Below are 19,004 nucleotides of genomic sequence, written 5' to 3' on the forward strand. Positions count from 1 at the left end.
GCCCCAGTGTACTCAGTCCTGTAGCATGGGGAGGGGGAGAGCGAGCAACACTCCGTCCCCACTAGGCCTACAGCAGGCGTTCTGGGGTGGAGTGTGGGCGGGGCCAGGCTGGCGGTTTGGGAAGGCCCTTCCCCTGCCTATGATACCTGCTGCCCCTAGTCAGGAGACATGACATAGAAGAACGGCCGTACTGGGTCAGACCAAAGGTCCCTCTAGCCCAGTATCCTGTCTGCCGGCAGCGGCCACTGCCAGGGCTTGGCCATTCCGACAGTGCAAGTGCCCCTGGTGTCGATGAGCCCAGGAGAACCTCCTGCATTGCTCGAATTACAGCGCTTCAGAATTGCATTCAGCTTGTAATGAGTCCACCCCCAGCGGGTCCGGTCTCCACCCTCTCCCCCGCAGCTTGCAGACCAGTGATGTCATTGGTGCAATGCAGGAGGTTCTGTTTGGGCCAGTGGCTCACTGACACCAATCTGCATTGTCAGAGTAGGGCAAAGGGGATCAGTGGAAATGAAGATCAGGCCCAATCAGACCCCAAATGGTGAGAAACTCCCTGGGTTTGCGGCTTCTCAGCCCACGTCCAATCAAACCCCTCCAGGCTACAAGCTAACCCTCCCCAAAAGCTTCGGGAAAGAGCTGCTCTGGAGAGGAATCTGGCAGCTGACCCCTAGCTATACAATGGGCTCAACCAAGCCCCCAGGCCCAGCCACTCCCGAACTCTGGGGAAGTCTGGACTGGCCCGGCCCCTGCAGGGAATGGAGCATGTTGGGAGAGAGTTTCCCTGTGTGCTGGGGGCGGGAGGGGCTCAGAGGAACTCAAACCAAACTTTGCAGAATGCCACACGCTTGCGCCAGCCAAAGCAACACCCAGTGTTGTGCACAATGCTCTAGCTGGGACACGCAGGGTGCTGGCACCGGCCCCCTGGGAACAGGCTGGTTGACACAGACCAGCCCCGAGACGTGACTATGGTTCCTGCTGTCCAGACAGAGCAGCATCCTGCTCAGCCGGGCACTAACTAGCCTGCTCTATGGTCCAGCAGTGAACGTCCCCAGAGAGGGCACTTCCAGCACGGCTCCAGGAGAGGATGCCATTTGGGATACGTGACTTATGGAACAGAGGAGGATCTGGCAGACTGATGTTAATGGTGTAGGTACTTCAGAGCAAGGCTGTCCCTTCCCAGCAGTGCTGGGGAGACCATCTTTCTGGAGATCGGGCTGGAACCTCCGCCCACCCACTCACCTTGACCACAGGCACACTGAAGTTTGCATAGATAAAGGCGGTGGATCCTCCAGCTTCCACGGAGCTCAGCTGGAAAGCAAGGGAAGTGCTCACTGTAACACTGCATGTTACAAAGCCTCTTTCACAAGGGGGCACTTTGCCTGAGAGGTGGTTTTTCCATGAGGAGAAATTAAGGCACAGAGCGACTTTCTGAGTTGCTCGAGATCACACTGCCTGCTCTGCAATGCTTCTTGAAGCCAATTTGTTGGTTTCTCTCCCAGACATCCTCTATATGTTTTAATGCTGCCTGGAATGTAACTTGTACCACAGTGCACATAATCAACACCCACAGAGTTAAGCTGGTGTTAGCTACTAACTGGCTCATTGTACCAACCCTGTGCCAAAGTTCTGTAAAATCTGAGCATTCATTCAAACAATGGCTACATCTAGACTGGCATGATTTTCTGGAAATGCTTTTAACGGAAAAGTTTTCCGTTAAAAGCATTTTCGGAAAAGAGCGTCTAGATTGGCACGGACGCTTTTCCGCAAAAGCACTTTTTGCGGAAAAGCGTCCGTGGCCAACCTAGACGCACTTTTGCGCAAAAAAGCCCCGATCGCCATTTTCGCAATCGGGGCTTTTTTGCGCAAAACAAATCTCAGCTGTCTACACTGGCCCTTTTGCGCAAAAGTTTTGCGCAAAAGGGACTTTTGCCCGAACGGGAGCAGCATAGTATTTCCACAAAAAGCACTGATTTCTTACAGTAGGAAGTCAGTGCTTTTGCAGAAATTCAAGCGGCCAGTGTAGACAGCTGGCAAGTTTTTCCGGAAAAAGCAGCTGCTTTTCCGGAAAAACTGGCCAGTCTAGACACAGCCAATATGTTTAGCCTTAGTGAAGGGGAAGAAATCTGATATAGAGACTCTAATCCAGACCTCAGTGAGGTGTGGACTGCCTTAATCCACCTCAATGAGGTGTTAACCCTGAACCCTAACGACTACCTGAAGCATTATTAACTTTTTCACTGTGGATCTGTTTAATCAGAAAGAGCTAGGTGGTCTGGGATTGTGAACAGAGCATGGATAGGGCACATTTGCTCCTAGCCTGACCCCTGCAGCTGGGAACTGAAACCAGGAGGCTCTCTGCTCTAACCACTAGTCCACATTGCCTGACATATTTGCACGTTAGCTTAGTGTGACTGATCAGCCCTGGGAATGTTGTGCCTAGACATCTTTTAACCATCCTTCACACTCAGTGAGAAACAAAAGCCTGCCCAGACCCCAGCTGGCAGGAAATACTCACATAGATCATGACCGTGGCCAGTCTGTTACCTGACTTCATTCTGTAAAGAGGGCTCTTTCTCGACTGCATCAAAAGAAAACAGATGTTCATTCACAGTCCCAGTGCTGCTGCACTATTCAGAACAGACATTAACGTTACCAGCGCTATGAGATGGGGCCTTGTGCTCAAAGGACACTGTTTAGGCCAAAAGCATAATCTATGGTAATAAGATCCACAATGCACAGTTGCCGGCAACGTCGAGGCAGAAATGAGAAATAAACAACGGGAAAGAACAATGGTCAAGGTCACCTATGCCGCTCATTTGCACCTGCCACCAGACTGTTAAGCAAATAATCTTGTAGCAGGTTCCTAAATATGGCTGCTATTTGAAGCACATGTACTACATTTACCAGCCCTTACATGAAGGCCTGCAAGTCTTTACTACAATGAAAACAATAGATACAGGGCAGATTCTGATCTAAATTACACTCGTGTTAATCTGGCATCGCTCTATTAAAATCAGCAGTCACCCAGGTGTAGAACAGGTGCAAGTGAGCTCAGCACACAGCCTATTGTATGGTATGCACAGATCTGGCTTTAAAATGTCAATTATTTTTCACTGGAAATAGGATTTTTTTTCATTATTTCAAAATGTCCCATGAAGATGTTTTGTGTTTTCATTAAAAGGCTCCAATTCAAAACTAGGAGATTTTCCAGTTAGAGATTTCCATTTAAAAATGCAGGTTGAACCTCTCTAGTCCAGAACTCTCTGGTTCAGAAACATCCATCATCCGGAATGATTTTAGTTAGCTGGATGTCCACTTTTCATGGGTCTGGCCAAGTTTTCCACAGTCCCATAAAGTTTGTTTACAGCCACCAGTCCTAGCTCTCAGTGTTCTGTTATTTAGCTCTAATTTACCCCTAACTGTCTTCTAAGAGCCCAGTAAGCAGTGGAAGTTTTGGTAATGCTCCTAGACAATATTGACCTCCCCTCATCTGGAAAATTCTCTTGTTCAGAATTGATCAGGTCCCAAGGGTGCCAGATTAGACAGGTTCAACCTGTAGTGGGTTTTTTTTTTTAATACAAAGCAAAGATTTGTTTTACTGGGGGAAAAAAAGCTATTTCCTTTGTTTCAACAAGAAGCCTGGAAAACTTCAACCAAAACAAAAATTGGCAGTAAAATTTTTCATTTTGGTTGACAAGCCTTTTTCTCCCAGCCAAATAGAGTTTCAGTGAAAATATATCACCCTGCTGTTAAGTATGTTACAAAACGCCCATCTGTGCAGTGTCTGGTGGGTTTACTTACAGGAACAAAAGCTATTAGAATGTGTTACAGAACCCTGTGATCAATTCCAGCTCCCAAGCAACACTGACCACAGATGAGCTGGGTATTGGGTTGTTTGGCCATCTTCTCTGTCGCAGAGAGAAGAGACCATGGTGTTCCAGAAGGGCAGTGGTTTTTAAGGCAGGTGGGAAGGATTGTGCGAAAGAATCCCATGAAACAAACAGAAAGATGAGTGCAACATCCCTGGAATGGTACTGAAACACAGAAAGCTGCTGCATGGTGTGGTGAACCCCATCCAGTGCCAACAGAAGCTAGCAGAGGCCTCTCATAGATCATCGGCTCAAGCCCTGTGTGACAATTACCCTGCACTGAGACTGCAAATTGCGTTCCAGTCTTACCCACTTTGTTACTTACAGTGGCATGGTCAAAATGAGGCTCGTAGTGTCCGCCTATCCCATAGTTCACCACCTGTAGGTACTCCGCATACGGCGGCTGAATGTTCAAGCCAGTCATGGCTGCGATCCTCTGATCTAGGGACACGATCACTGGGTCTACAGTGTCCTTCAGCCAGGCACTAGAATGCACAGCAGACAAGTTCAGGGCATTCACTAAGAACCAGTGGAATCTGTTCTCATTGCCCAATGAGCCAGAGTCAACCCACTTCCATGAGGGACAAGATCCCCAGGGAAGAATCAGACTACAGGCTGCCCCCGACTTGCGACGCAATCGGTTCCGGGGATAGCATCACAAGTCAGGGGCGTCATAACTCGAACCCGCATTTACGATAGGTGCCATGTGCCGTTGTAAATGCGGGCCATGGATGTAAGTCGGGGGGTTTCAGCCCCTTCCGCACTTAAAAAAATGGCCATAAGTGTGGGGGGTCGCAACTTGGACCGTTGTAAGGCGGGGGTTTCCTATACATGTTTGTAAGTTGTAGTAGGATTGGGGTTATTATCTTTATTGGACAGATGAGGAAACTGAGGCAGGGAGAAAAAAGGGGCTGGATTTTTTAGAAGGGAAGATCCACTTATGGCAAACCTGTAATTTGCATGTGCAATAAGACCATGATCGACAGCCCAACGGGAGTTGCTAAATTAAATCAAATGAGCATTAGATTTTGCAAGGTCTTTAGGCACCTATCTGCATCTTTGGGCACCTAAACCCTTTTTAAAAGCTAGTGCAGGGTGACTTGTCCAAGCTTTCACAGTGAGTCTGTGGCAGAGCCAGGAGGGAAAAAACCCCCAGGTCTCCTGTTTCTGAAACAAAACCAGCCTTCCTTGTGCCTCTAACACAGCTAGTGGCTGAATGCCTCACTCCAAGCAGAGGCTGCTCCAGACAAAGGCGAGTGCGTCGCAGAGGGCTCAGCTGTTGTCAGAAGACTGGCAGGTAAAATGTGTCCAGAGAAGGGATATTTACTTTCCTGGAACTGGTTCCACTTGGCCCAGCACTGGAAGTTTCTTGCTGTGCCCAGAGTATTTTTGCCAAAGGGTTTGCCTTTGTAATAGTCCTGGAGGCAGCATGTTTTGGATCAGCACATGGAAACCTCATTCTTCTACCAGATCTGTTTGCTGACATTGGCTCAGCTGCCACCGACCCTTTCCGAGGGTTCCAGAATCTAAACATCTGCCAGATTCTGTTCTCCACATTAGCTAGAAACAAACTAGAACCAGCACCCAGGATCCAAATGCTACAAGGTGGGAGTGGGGGAGGGGAGGAGTGTTGCAATGTAAATTCCATGGATGGCACTTATTAATTGTATTAATTGTTAATTATTAATATATGCTATTTGTGCCTAGAGGCCAATGCCTCATTGTGCTAGGAGCTGTACATGCACACATAGTCAGACAGGTTTCAAAGCCATTTAGACATTTAATTCCCTTTGATTTCAATGGGTGTTAGATGCCCGAGTATCTCTGAGGAGCTGGGCCACAGTCCCTGCCCTAAAGAGCTTACAAGAGAAACAGAGAAGCCAGACAGAATGGGGGAACAAGAAGAGGTATTGTATCTCCATTTTACAGAAGGAGAACTGAGGATCAGGGAGGTTAAATATATGGAGATAGGTTAGAGTAGGTCTACACTGCAATAAAAACCAGGGCATGTCCACAGCTGGCCCAGATCAGCTGACTCAAGAGGGGAGGGGATCAGGTACCCCTCAGCTATAGCAATCCTGTCAGTCCAAGAGAATATTGCAAAGGTGTCTAAGGCACTCTGCTCCCCATCAACACTCCTGCTGGTCCTAGAGGCTTGGTGCCAGGGATGTTGAACACCCAGAATGGCACCAGCTGGCAGAAGAGGATCCGGACTGAGGTTGCTGCCGCTTTTGATTTCCAGGGAATGTGCAGGCAGGTGGTGGCCCGACAATAGTGAGGTGGCAGGAAAGAAAATAATCTCTTTCATCTCAACAGCTGTGTCTTGCCAATGGCCAGGAACTGCTGCTCACGTGGGGGAGTCACATTACACAGGGCGGGCGAGCCACGGAGCCTGCCATGAGAAATAAATCATCTGCTGGCTAACAAGTAACTGAGTCCCACCCAGACGGACGCAGCCGGGGTGATTTTCAATGTCATTACGAGGTTTGTAGAGAAACCAGCTTCCCACGCAGAACATTAATCCCAGGGACCAATCCAGTCTCGCCTTTCTGCATGGTACCTCAATGGTGACTGGGCTGGTCTGATGGTTCAATTGGGGACTTTTGCATTACAATGGGTTGGTTCACTCCTCCCTCTGCCCCGACTTACTGTGTTGCTTTGGACACGGCTCCCTGCCTCAGTTTACCCATCTGCACGATAGCGGTGGTTATACTAACAGGCGCCTCGTTGCAGAGGTGGCAGCTAGAATTAACGAATGCTTAGAAAGGGCTTGCAGAGGCTCAGAGGGGAAGCGCTGTGCATCTCGACTGTGTCTCTAGCAGATGCTATGTGTACTGGACGTGAGTTTCTCCAGTCAGAGGATCTAGGTCATTGTCTTTTAAGGTAATTTATCCAGTTATAATTTCCTTCCTGCCAGGGTATATCCTTTCCCTCCCTTTTCTGGGTGCTGTCGTGACAAACACCTTCTCACATCGCTGCCATTGCCCCTTCTGCCATCTTCAGCAGCCTCCTGGAGCTGTGGGGGTTAAACGTTTGCCCTCCCCTGCTGGCTCCGGGCCTGGGAATGGAATTCCATCATTGTTCCATCTGGGGATGATGCTACAGGGCTGAGTCCGGAAATATTTACTGGGATCACTGCAAAGCCACACTACGCCCAGCCTGGAGTCTGGATTTAACGCTCCTCTCTGCAGGGAGTCAGGAAACCTGTCTTTTCCATCACAGCGGAGGGAGCAAGAAAGCGTCTGAGTTTCCAGCCACACATTCTCCTCCCATGGCAGACTGAAAAGCAGGTCACTGCAGGGAACTTCAGAAACCAGGACTCGGATCTGGGGCCCCGACCTCCTAAGAAACCAATTTAAACTCAGCCTATGGCGAGAGTGATCCAATGTCTCTCCCGTCTGAAATTAGTCTATCTCACTCCCAGCTGTTTGATCCCCTGCCTTTGTGTCGTCGGGGCTACCTCGACATTGGAGCTGGAGGTGTAATTTCCAGCTGGAGTGGACGGACCTGTGTTAGCTCTGAGCTGGTGTGCTAAAAACAGACATGGCGCTGCCTCAGTGGGAAGGGCTAGGTGCCCCGAGTATGGACCCAGGATCTCAGACAGGATCCTACTCAAGGCAGCGAGCCGCTCCCACTGTCGGCGCAGCTGCACTCCATTGTAAGTGTGTTAGGGTAACCCACACCCCTGCTGGGTCCCATGTAGTGGCGCTGAGACCACTTACAGTGAGACAGAAAGAGTTTCCTCTCAGCCTGAGCTGAGCGCTAGCTGGCTCTTAGCTCAAGCAGTAGAGCTGCATGCACTAAGCTCCAGCGGTCCCGGGTTCGGTTCTGCCTTTCAGCATTACACTAGCCAATCAGGTTGGTTTCTTCAAGCTGGGAACTGCCCCTTCAGCTCCGGTGCAGACGTACCCTGAGACACAGACATTCCCAGATCCTCGGGAGAGGTGACTGCAGAGGCTTTGGTGCCTTTCATGGTTAACCCAGTACGGTCATAGCAGGGAGTCCTTGAACATCTAGCTCTGCCCCAGACAGTATAAACCTAATTCCCACCCCCACCCAGATCAATCAAGTGTGACTCCAGGATCAAGTTACACCGGGCAAGTATCAGAGGGGTAGCCATGTTAGTCTGAATCTGCATAAACAGTGAGGAGTCCTGTGGCACCTTATAGACTTATTGGATCATGAGCTTTCGTGGGCAAAGACCCATCCACTTCGTCAGATGCATGTCTGGGCAAGTGAGGTGCGAAGCGGGGGCCTCTTGGGTGTATTTGGGCACAAGCCCAGTTCCTCATCTGTCCAGCAGGGAGGGAAATCCTCCTGTCTGTCTATGAGCTGTGTGGGACCAGGGTGCTGTCTCCCTGGGTGTGTCTCCACTGCGATCTGCCACAGCAGCACGTGCAGTGTCAGCGTGGCTGCCAACAGCAGCGAAGCCAAAGCAGCACAGACTAGCCCATGCTGCTGCTGCTTCATTGCTACTGCAGACACAGGCCGCGTGTTTGTACAGCACCTAGCGCAGGGGGACTCTGCTGCAGCCAGGGCCTCTGGGTGCTGCTGTGATGTGATTAACACTAAGTCGGGGCAGAGGCCATTCCCTGTAAGCAGCCCTGCAAGGCAGTTCAGGGAAGCGTGGAATTCTAGCTGGGAAAACGCAAACAACAGGGGCGAGTAATTACCTCTTACTTATCCGGTACTCAGCTTTCTGCTGCTTGTCTTCGGAGGCAACCACTGATCTCTGCAGCTGAGCGACAGGAGGGGAGGGCACGAGAGGTAATAGAAGGATGTAACAAATGTGGGAGCTGCAGCCACTGCCCCCCCACCACTCTGGGGGAGGCAGGCATGGACACCCCTGGGGGGATTATGGCAAGAAATTATGTAATCAGGCCCTGCACTGAGATGAGGCCCACAAATTCAGGCTCCAAGCTGGGGCGCTATTACCCAGCCAGCAAGAGCAGGGCCCCGAGCCGCCTGCTGCTGCAATGCTGTGCCACTGCCCTGAGTAAATTCTCTCCTCACTGACACTGGGAGGAGGACGGGGGAAGGCAAAGGGGGCAGTCGCCCAGGGCCCAGCAATTTAAAGAGCTTGGGGCTTTGGCCACTGCTGCCACTACCACAGCAACAGCAGCAGCGACCAGAGCCAAGGGCCCTTTAAATCACCGCTGGAGCACCACACAGCACGCTCCCGGTGACTCTGAGGGCTGACGGAGGCGGGGGGCGTGGTGCAGCGTTCTCTGGGTGGCGCTGAGAGCTGGCTGCCCCAGCCTCACCCCTTCTGCCTGAGGCCCCTTCCCTTCCAGGAGAATGGAGCCCCCCAGCCTTGCCCAGGGGAGGGGATGGCAGGACGGCTGCTGGCTGAGCTGCAATGCGAACAGTTCTCACAGGCCAGGCCCAGCGAGCTCCAAAAACCTCCCCTGCGGAGAGACAAGCAGCACATGCGAGCCAGGGGGAGGGGGAGAAGAGCTGGGCCCAACACCAGGCTGAGCTCGGGCAGCTCTCGCACAGCCGCTAATCTCCATGCAGGGCGCTTTGCTCGTTACCACAGCAACAGGTCTTCCCGCAGGAGCCCAGAGCAGCAGCTGGAGGCCTGGGGTTTACCTCACAATAAACCGCTTAAACCAGCAGTGGGCAACCTGCGGCCCGTGGGCTGCATGCCGCCCACCGGGGCTTTATGTGTGGCCTGCAAGACATTTTGTTTTCCTATCGGCACTGCTAAAGTGACATGCATGGGTGGTAGGGGAAGGTAGGGCTGGGGGAGGCCACAGAATCCCCGCCCTCCATGGGAGCCTCCCTGATCCTCCCCCCACAGGGAGGAGAGGGGAGGGCAGGAGGGTGGGTGTGTGAGTGTGCCCCAGCCTCGCTGGCCAGGAGCACGGGCAGTAGGGTTGCCAGGTGTCCAGTATTGAACCAGACAGTCTGGTATTTTTGCCACCTGTCCAGTAAAAAAACTCAGAAAATGTCTAGCACTTTCTGATTTTTTCCCGGCCAGGAGGAGAAAATCCTGGGCTGTCCGGCTCAATACAGAGGCAGCCTGGCAACCATAGTGCTTACCGGGGAGCTGTCTGGCCTGGCGCAGGGAGGCAAGATGGCGGGCGGCCGCCAGCAGCCTGTTAGGGCCAAAAAGCCTCACCACATGGTTTTGTTTTGTGTTTTTTTTCTTAACAACTCTCGGGGTCCTTTTTTTTTGGTTTTTTTTCTGAAACCATCTGGCAACCCTAATGGGGAGGGCAGGCGCTGGGGACAGCAGGACTCCACCCCGGGTACACCTACAGTAGGCGTTCTGGGGGTGGAGTGTGGGCAGGGCCAGTCTGGTGGTTTGGGAAGGCAAAGCCTTCCCCCGTCTATTATACTGGACGCCCATGGCGACACGCACGTGAAGTGGGGTGCATGCTGATCACACACAACACTGACTGTGAGAGCCGTGCGCCCCTCTGCAGCCAACCAAAGCACTGCCACGGTTCAGTCAGCACGTCCCACAACTTCTAGGCACACAAGTGCAGTTAGCAAAACTGCCCTTTCCCAGGAAACCATCTTGGTTACCACAATCTTGCAGCCCATCGAGACGCAGGAAGGCCACTGCAGCCCGCTCAGCTCTGGTTTAAATTCAGGGTTCCATCCCTCTCGTTTTGTTACCTCTCTACCTACCAGCTTCTTGCTTCTGTCACATTGCTCTGGCTGGGAGACACAAGCTCCCAGCCCCTTCTAAAGAACCCGCTGCCCGACAATCTCACATGACTGCTGTACGGTCCCTAGTGAATTGTCATCCCTGCTCCAAACGGTGAGCCAGCCATCAGTGCAGACCACCAGGCCATGGACATGCCCTCCAGATGGTCCTTTGTGATTCTAAGATGGCTTCTGGGTCTAGCCTAGAGCCACTACTGAGCTCCGTGTAGCTCGAAAGCTTGTCTCTCCCCCCACAGAATGCAGGCCAATAACAGATCTGACCTCACCTCCAATGTCTCTCTCATCTCCCACAACAAATCCTGCACAGCACGGGCCAGAGGACTTCCCTTCCACAATCCTGGCCTGAACGAGAGTAGATCTTCTAGAAAAACATCCAGCCCTGAAAAATGCATCACCCAACTCTCACCTGCAGCACGGCTCAGACCCTCGGGCCGGCTGCAGCACGGAAGGAAGAACCCCCCTACCACTTAAAGCTAAAACCCCAGCGCTGGGTGCAGGGGTAAGCTGGAGTCACGAAGGCCTAATGGGGCACTGAGCTATCTTGTGGGCTTCTTGGGATGTGAGTTTGGGGTGGGCCCAGCACTAGCTGGTCAGGCACTCCCATCTGTCTGCATTCAGCTCACACCCCTAGCTCTGGAAAGGCGGCTCTTGAAGCCAGTAGGTGTTTCTCTAGGCTGCATGAGGACTCATGTGCATTAGGCTTGATGAACTCACCCAGGGAGCTGCAAGGTCCTTAATCTTCTCCGCCTCCAGGTCGCTGACAAAGTTGTGGTACAGGGCTACGTATGGCTGCAGCCGGATCAGCTCTTTTTTCGCTGGCTGGAGGATCAGGAATGGGCTGCCATTGGTCTCATAGGAGCAGTGCAGGGCTGGGCTCTGGTACTGGGCTGGCTGAAAGGAAAACAATCCAAGGAATGCATGAGGAGATGGCTGGAGGATCCAGCTCACCAGGTACTGTGCCTCATCTAACGCTGGAGAAAGGGGTGGCATCAGCTGCCCTGAGGCCTCATGCTCCTCCTTTCCCAGTGGGATCGTGCTTAGAATTCATACAGGGCTGCAAAGAGCTTCACCCCCAGTGCTGAAGAGGCAGGATGTAGGATCCTAGGGCTGGCCAGAGGTCACAAGGCTATTGGTTCAAATCTGACCTAGGCTGCCCAAAGCTGCTAGGGCCTCCCTCCAATTCTCGCCTGTTAGCCACCAGCTGGGCTAACTGCAGAGATGGAGCTGGGGAACTACACTACTAAAGGCCCAAGTGGAGACAAGCCCCAAGGCCTGCCGAGAGGCAGGCACTGCAAACACTGACCAGCGGGGCACACTAAGGGTGTGTCTAGACTACATGGCTCTGTTGCCAGAGCCATGTAGATTAGTTTATTAGACATACCCAAATGAAGCGGCGATTTAAATAATCGCCCCGGTATGCCTCGTGGGATGAGGTTTACCGTGGCGGTCGACAAATGCCTTTGATGTCGACCGCGGAGCGTCCAGACTAGCGCACTGAGACGACAAACAGCTGATCGGCTCAGCGCGGCAGCCAATTTAATTTAAATGAAGCGACGATTATTTAAATCGCTGCTTCATTTGGGTATGTCTAGTAAACTAATCTACGTGGCTCTGGCGACAGAGCCATGTAGTCTAGACATACCTTAAGTGTCATAACACCCATCCCTGCAATGGGCTGCCTTGGACTGGGCAGTGGGAGTGACCTAACCTCAGGTGCGAGGCACACATCAGGGCAAGAGGATGTGAGTCTCTGCAGCTTTGTCTGGCTCACCATCATCCCCTAGCCACACATGACAGCTCAGGGCTCCATACCTGCGACCCCAGCGTCCGACATAGCTCTTCATACAGGTCTCTAGTCTGCAGGTGTGTGACGTTCGGCCGCTGCAGGCTCACCTCTGCCTTGGCATGCTCTGGATTTTCCATCAGGAGCCTTTCATACTTCAGGACGTTCCTAGCGATTCTTTTGTTGCTGGGGTCTGTTGGAAACAGCACAGTCCCATTACCCCATCCCTCGGCAGGCGGCTTTGGCAATGCTTCGGCGGACCCAGGTACTGTTAACTGAGTTCATCCCTCGGCTTTTATAGCGCGTAAACGGCTATTTCTTCACCCGGCCCTGGTCCTGTTTGCTGAAATACAGGTAAAATCTCCATGCAGAGGTGGGGTAGCTGCCTTGGTCCCAGGACTTCAGAGAGACAAGGGGGGCAGGCGATATCTGTTATTGGACCAGTGCCGGTTAGTGAAAGAGGCGAGCTCAAAAGCTCGCAAGTCAGTCTCGCTCACCCAAGAGCATCAGAGCGGACTGTAACTAATCCCACTGGAACAATTTACCAAGCATCAGGGAGATTCTCCATCACTTCTGGCCTTCAAGTCAAGATGGTCTGTCTTTCTGAAAGGCACATACTAGTTCAGACACAAGTTCTGGCCTGGACCCAGGAGTGACTGGGTGAGGTTCCCGGCCCTGCGCTATGCTAGAGATCAGATTAGACAAGTATTCACAAACTTTTTGTACTGGCAAGCCTCTGAGCGTGGAGCCCCTATGAATTAAAAACACATTTTTGTATTGAATGGGGAGGCAGACAGGGGGGTTGGGGTAGAGCTTGGGCTCTCAGCCATGAATAGGGCTGATCCCACCCCTCACATGACAACCTTGGGACCGCCAGTTTGAGAACCTGTGATCTGACCATTACAACAGCTCTTTCGATCCTTAATTCAAATCTAGGGAAAATCCACAGTCACCAAGGGCTTGCATGGTTGTCCCCCCATGGCCTGCTATGTCCCACAGCCAAACTGAATGTCATGGGGACAGTGAGGATGGAATTTAAATCCTGCTCTGAAAGCACAGTCCCCTTGCACGTGAGCTAAAGTGGGGCCTCTGGCATGTGTCTGTACATGACACCATGGAGCAGTTCTCATTCTAGCTAGCAGAGGTCAGTGGTGCACATAACACGCCGGCCAGCTGGCTACCGAGTACAGGCAGTCCCCGGGTTACGTACAAGATAGGGACTGTAGGTTTGTTCTTAAGTTGAATCTGTATGTAAGTCGGAACTGGCGTCCAGATTCAGCCGCTGCTGAAACTGACCGCTAGTTCTGACTTACATACAGAATCAACTTAAGAACCCCAAGTGTCCCCAAGTCAGCTGCTGCTGAAACTGATCAGCAGCTGATTCCAGGAAGCCCGGGGCAGAGCAACTCTGCCTCGGGCTTCCTGTACTCAGCACTGATCAGTTTCAGCAGCGGCTAAATCAGGACGCCTGTGGCAGAGCAGCTGGGGTGCTGCTGGGTTGCTCCAGCAGCGCCGCTCCTCGGCACTACTGGACCAACCCAGCAGCACCCCATCTGCTCTGCCCCAGGCGTCCTGATTCAGCCACTGCTGAAACTGACCAGCAGCGGCTGAATCAGGACCAGAGCAGCTGGGGTGCTGCTGGGTTGGTCCAGTAGCGCCCAGAGAGGCGCTGCGGGACCAACCGGCAGCTCCCTAGCTGCTCTGCCACAGGCGTCCGGAGAAAAGCCTAGTCTGCTGGGGGTGGGGGGCGTACTAGCTGTGCCCCCCCACCCCATCAGACCAGGAAGACGCGGGCGGCAGACCGAGACGCACCGCGGTCCCGCCGCCTGGGTCCTCCGCGGCTTTGCTCCCCGTTTCCCTGGTCTGCTGGAGACCAGCAGACCAGGGAGACGGGGAGCAAAGCCTCAGAGGACGCCAGCAGCGGGACAGCCGCGGGGCGCCTGGGCTGCCCCACTGCCCGAGCCCCCTCACAGCTTTGCAAAGCCTCGGGGAAGCCGGCAGCGGAGCAGCCCAGGCGTGCCTGGGCTGCCTCGCTGCCCGAGCCCCTCCGCGGCTTTGCTCTGCGTCTTCCTGGTCTGCAGACCAGGGAGACGCGGAGCAGCTTTTCTCGCCCGGAGTACACGGGTGGCGGGACCACGAGGTCCCACAGTCCGTGTACTCCGGGGCAGCCCCGTTCGTAACTGCGGATCCGACATAAGTCGGATCCGCGTAAGTCGGGGACTGCCTGTACTGATTCAGGCAACAATTCTCAGGTATTTAGAAAAGTGGGTAACAACTTGATATGCAGGAGAGTTGGACCCGTAAATCCTTGAGCCTGATCTGCAGCACAAGGCCCTTTTGCATCACTCCAGTCATGCAAAGAGCATGAATACTGCCTTCATCAGGCAGCTGAGAGGATTGCCCAAGGATTGGACCAGAACCTGGACCATATACCGCAGCTAGACTGGTGTGACAGAACGGTGCAGCCGGCCTACATTAAAACAGCCCTGGGGCTGCTCTAACTTGCACCGGGAGCCAATTTGGCCCTTGCTACCCCAGAAGTGGAAGAAGTGTGGAATGCCTCCCCTGTACCTTAGTTGTGAGCATGTGCTGGCATTCATTTAGCTCGGCAATTTTGGAGTTGAACAGCCTGCCGTGTAGGAAGAGACACTCTCCTGGACCCAGCCCACCCCCCTGCTCTTTGCTTTTTTGCCAAACCATTATAAACAGCACAGCACGGGAAAGGGGCTCCATGGACCACAGCTGGAGAACCCCCCGTTTCGCTGAAAAGCAACTTTGCACACAGAGTGGAGGGAGAAATCCCGGATTTCCTGCTGACCATCACATACCGTAGTGAAGAAACTCTCTGGAGAGGCTTAAGGCTTGGGAAACGTTTCCTGCCTAGGAGAGAGAGGAAACACGGGTAGCCTTGGAATGATGGGTGTACCCTACGCAACTGCCCCTTTCCCCCACTCCTATTCAGCTCCCACCATGCGCCACAGAAATGGGCACAAACCTCAGGCACAAACAAAGCCAAATCAGCTGCAGGGATCTCTGGCGCAGCGCCGACACTACATGCCCCAGTGGCTGCATCCAAGTGCGTGCTGAGGTGGTGGGAGTTCTGATTCCGATCCGAGCATCGTGGCTCAGGCTGATTTAGAATCGGAGCCAACGCCCACCGAAATCAGTGGGGCCCCGTTGGCTTCACTGGGCAGTGGATCAGTTCCTGTGTGCACGCACACACGGTGCCCTGGGCAGCATGGGGTAGACCCTTCCCCTCAGGCTCCTATTGGCTTTGGTAGGCAATCGGGAGCCATTAGAACCTGCCCAGTGGAGGCTGGCCCAGGGGTATTCTGGCCACACCCCCTCTCCACTCAGCCCCGCCCACTTCTGGAGCAGTGTGGCTTGCTGGCATCTTGCATCATCAGCGCCACTCGCTACCCCTGGGGGCCCCAGACCTGCATCACACCAGCTTCTCCAGGCGTGACTCGAGTTCAGCGTAGCTACAGCTAGACAGCCAATCCCCTGCTTGTGGCAGCTGGGGAGAGGGACAAGGGAGGGAGGATGCCCTGGGCAGAGTATTTGAGGCCGAGTCACCTGGGCAGCCAGGGTGAGAGCCCCCAAGTCCCAGCAGCTCGCTGCCGGGCCATTAGTCAGGTGCAGTCCCTGGCACAGGGATGGGCTGGATTTGGGGAGTTAGTGGCTCAGAGACAGTGTTCATACTGGCTGCAGGGGCAGATCAGATACCAGTGCAAGGGGCTTCCTTCTATGCACAGTAGCACGCTGCTCATTCAGCAGAAGGTGCTGGAACAAATCAACCGTCACCCCCAAGCAGGCAGGGAAATTAATGAGATGAAACCAGAGCTGAGGAAGTGGGAGAGCGGGGGTTGGCTGGCGGAGGAGGGGGCACAAGCTCTGGAGGGAGGGTGGCTGGATACTGGGCAGGACAAGGGGCTCCTGGGGGCCAGTGTTGGTGGGGAGACGAGCTTGTGGCTGACACACGTATAAGCAAAGCCCCGGAGACAGGCCGGGCTGCAGCTTTCAGCCCTGCTGTAGCCCAGGAACCCTGCACAGCCTGGGGAGTGTTTCGTTTAAAGAGAGGAGCCAGCTACAAAATTCAGACCCAGGTCTGAGTTTGGAATCCTCCCGCCCCATCCCTGAGGGCCAGAACCTGTCCTGGGCTGCTGCTGCCAAGTGTCCATCTGATACAGGCCTAGTCAGCCCTGGGAGGCAGGGTGGGGCCAGCCCAGCATAGAAGGATCTCCTGGGCATCCAGTCAGCGTAGTGGTTCCTACACAACCTCCTCCCGTGAACTGGAATAGATGGGGTGGCTAGGAAAAGGAGGCGTGGCCAGAAGACTGGAAAAGGGCAAATATTGTGTCCATCTATAAAAAGGGGAATAAGAACAACCCAGGAAACTACAGACCAGTCAGTTTAACGTCTGTCCCAGGGAAGATAATGGAGCAGGTAATTAAGGAAATCATATGCAAACACTTGGAAGGTAATAAAGTGATAGGGAATAGCCAGCATAGGTTTGTGAAGAACAAGTCGTGCCAAACTAATCTGATAGCTTTCTTTGATAGGATAACGAGCCTTGTGGATAAGGTTGAAGCGGTGGATGTCATATACCTAGACTTTAGTAAGACATTTGAGACGGTCTCGCATGATATTCTTATTGATAAACTAGGCAAATATAACTTAGATAGGGCCACGATAAGGTGGGTGCATAATTGGCTGGATAACTGTAGTCAGAGAGTTGTTGTTAACGGTTCTAAATCCTGCTGGAAAGGGATAACAAGTGGAGTTCCTCAAGGGTCTGTTTTGGGACCCGTACTGTTTAATATCTTCATCAATGATGTAGATATTGGGATAGAGAGTACGCTTATTAAGTTTGCAGATGATACCAAACTGGGTGGGGTTGCAACTTCTTTGGAGGATAGGGACATACTTCAAAATGACCTTAGCAAGTTAGAGAAATGGTCAGAGGTAAACAGGATGAGGTTTAATAAAGAGAAATGCAAAGTGCTCCACTTAGGAAGGAACAATCAGTTCCATACATACAAGATGGGAAGCGACTGTCTAGGAAGGAGCATGGCGGAAAGGGATCTAGGGGTCATAGTGGACCACAAGTTGAATATGAGTCAACAGTGTGATGCTGTTGCAAAAAAAGCAAATATGATTCTAGGTTGTATCAACAGATGTGTTGTAAGCAAAACTCGTGAAGTCATTCTGCCGCTCTACTCGGCACTAGTACTGTACCTCAGCTGGAGTACTGTGTCCAGTTCTGGGCGCCACATTTCAAGAAAGATGTGGAGAAATTGGAAAGGGTACAGAGAAGAGCGACAAGAATGATTAAAGGTTTAGAGAACATGACCTATGAAGCCAGGCTTCATGAACTGGGCTTGTTTATTTTGGAAAAAAGAAGATTAAGGGGGGACATGATAGCGGTTTTCAAATATCTAAAAGGGTGTCACAAGGAGGAAGGAGAAAATTTGTTCCTCTTGGTTTCTGAGGACAGGACAAGGAGTAATGGGCTTAAAGTGCAGCAGGGGAGGTTTAGATTGGACATTAGGAAAAAATTCCTAACTGTCAGGTTGGTCAATTATTGGAATAAATTGCCAAGGGAGGTGGTAGAATCTCCCTCTCTGGAGATATTTAAGAACAGGTTAGATAGACATCTGTCAAGGATGGTGTAGACGGAGCTTGGTCCTGCCTTGAGGGCGGGGGGGCTGGACTCGATGACCTCTTGAGGTCCCTTCCAGTCCTATTATTCTATGATTCTATGAAAAGGAGGCATAGCCAGGAAAAGGAGGCGTGCCCAGCATACCCTGGCAATCTCTGATTTGTGCATGGGTGGCCTGAGATTAGGAGAACACACCCCTTGCCACCGTCCAGGATCTGAGCCCAGGTGTTTTGGAAAGCCCCTCACATTACCCTCGGGGACAGCCCAATGGGATGTTGCTGCCAGCAGGTGTTTCTGGCTGAGTGCAATGTGGAACACAGCCCTGGCCGGTAGGTGAAGTTTGCCCCCCAGACTCACCTTGAAATAGGAAAAAGCCAGGTGGTCCAGCGCATCTGCTAGACTTCCCTCGTCCTCTGTGTTCCAGTCGCCGTAGGAGCCGCGGAAGAGGCTGACGGATTCCTCCAGCCACGGGATGGAGTGGTAGTAATCCTCCATGTCGTACGCCACCTGCAAGGCAGCAGATGAGAGGCCTCAGCCATCCCAAGGGCTGGGGCAGGATGTGGAGCAGTGGGAAAGGGAGGAGGGGCTCTCTGGTTGTGGGAGAATAATCCACCTTCCAGTCCTGGGAGGCAGTAGAAGTAGAATTCTCCCATCAACCTAGCACTGTCTACAGAGGGGATTAGGTCAGCCAAGGGTTGTGGATTTGTCACACCCCTGATGGGAAGTAGCTATGCTGAAGTTACCAGTGAAGACCAGTGCTTAGCCTTCCTCTGGCTCCTTTGTGGTCTCACCTCCTGTATTTTTTGAAGTATTTTTTTGGAGGGAGTGTTGAGATTTGGACCATTTTCAGTGTTCAAAACAACACGGAACATTTTAAAAGTTCCAAAGGAGGGGAGAGGTATACAGTGTCTAGTATGGCCAGCCCCAGGCATTCCAAAATCATGAGTCTGTCTGAAAAAAATCTTGAGATAGTCTTAAGAATAATGAGAACTAAACAGTAAAACACTGGAAT

General features: G+C 52.5%; 1 protein-coding gene across 3 annotated transcripts in view; it reads right to left on the reverse strand.

Annotated features, from left to right (window-relative positions):
* The window catches only part of P4HA3 (prolyl 4-hydroxylase subunit alpha 3), a 61,716-nt gene that overhangs the window by 7,806 nt on the left and 34,906 nt on the right, over positions 1-19,004 (reverse strand). For all 3 annotated transcript variants that reach the window (XM_089775794.1, XM_075919589.2, XM_006127518.5), the window contains exons 4-11: positions 18,350-18,499; positions 15,159-15,210; positions 12,360-12,523; positions 11,262-11,438; positions 8,543-8,607; positions 4,195-4,354; positions 2,516-2,578; positions 1,240-1,308 (exon numbers count right to left, since the gene is read on the reverse strand). In XM_089775794.1, coding sequence (XP_089631920.1) covers positions 1,240-1,308; positions 2,516-2,578; positions 4,195-4,354; positions 8,543-8,607; positions 11,262-11,438; positions 12,360-12,523; positions 15,159-15,210; positions 18,350-18,499 — 900 coding nt within the window. The remainder of the gene's footprint in view (positions 1-1,239; positions 1,309-2,515; positions 2,579-4,194; positions 4,355-8,542; positions 8,608-11,261; positions 11,439-12,359; positions 12,524-15,158; positions 15,211-18,349; positions 18,500-19,004) is intronic.

This window comes from Pelodiscus sinensis, chromosome 1, assembly GCF_052426305.1.
Source record: "Pelodiscus sinensis isolate ZL-2025 chromosome 1, ASM5242630v1, whole genome shotgun sequence".
NCBI classification, from domain to species: Eukaryota; Metazoa; Chordata; order Testudines; family Trionychidae; genus Pelodiscus; species Pelodiscus sinensis.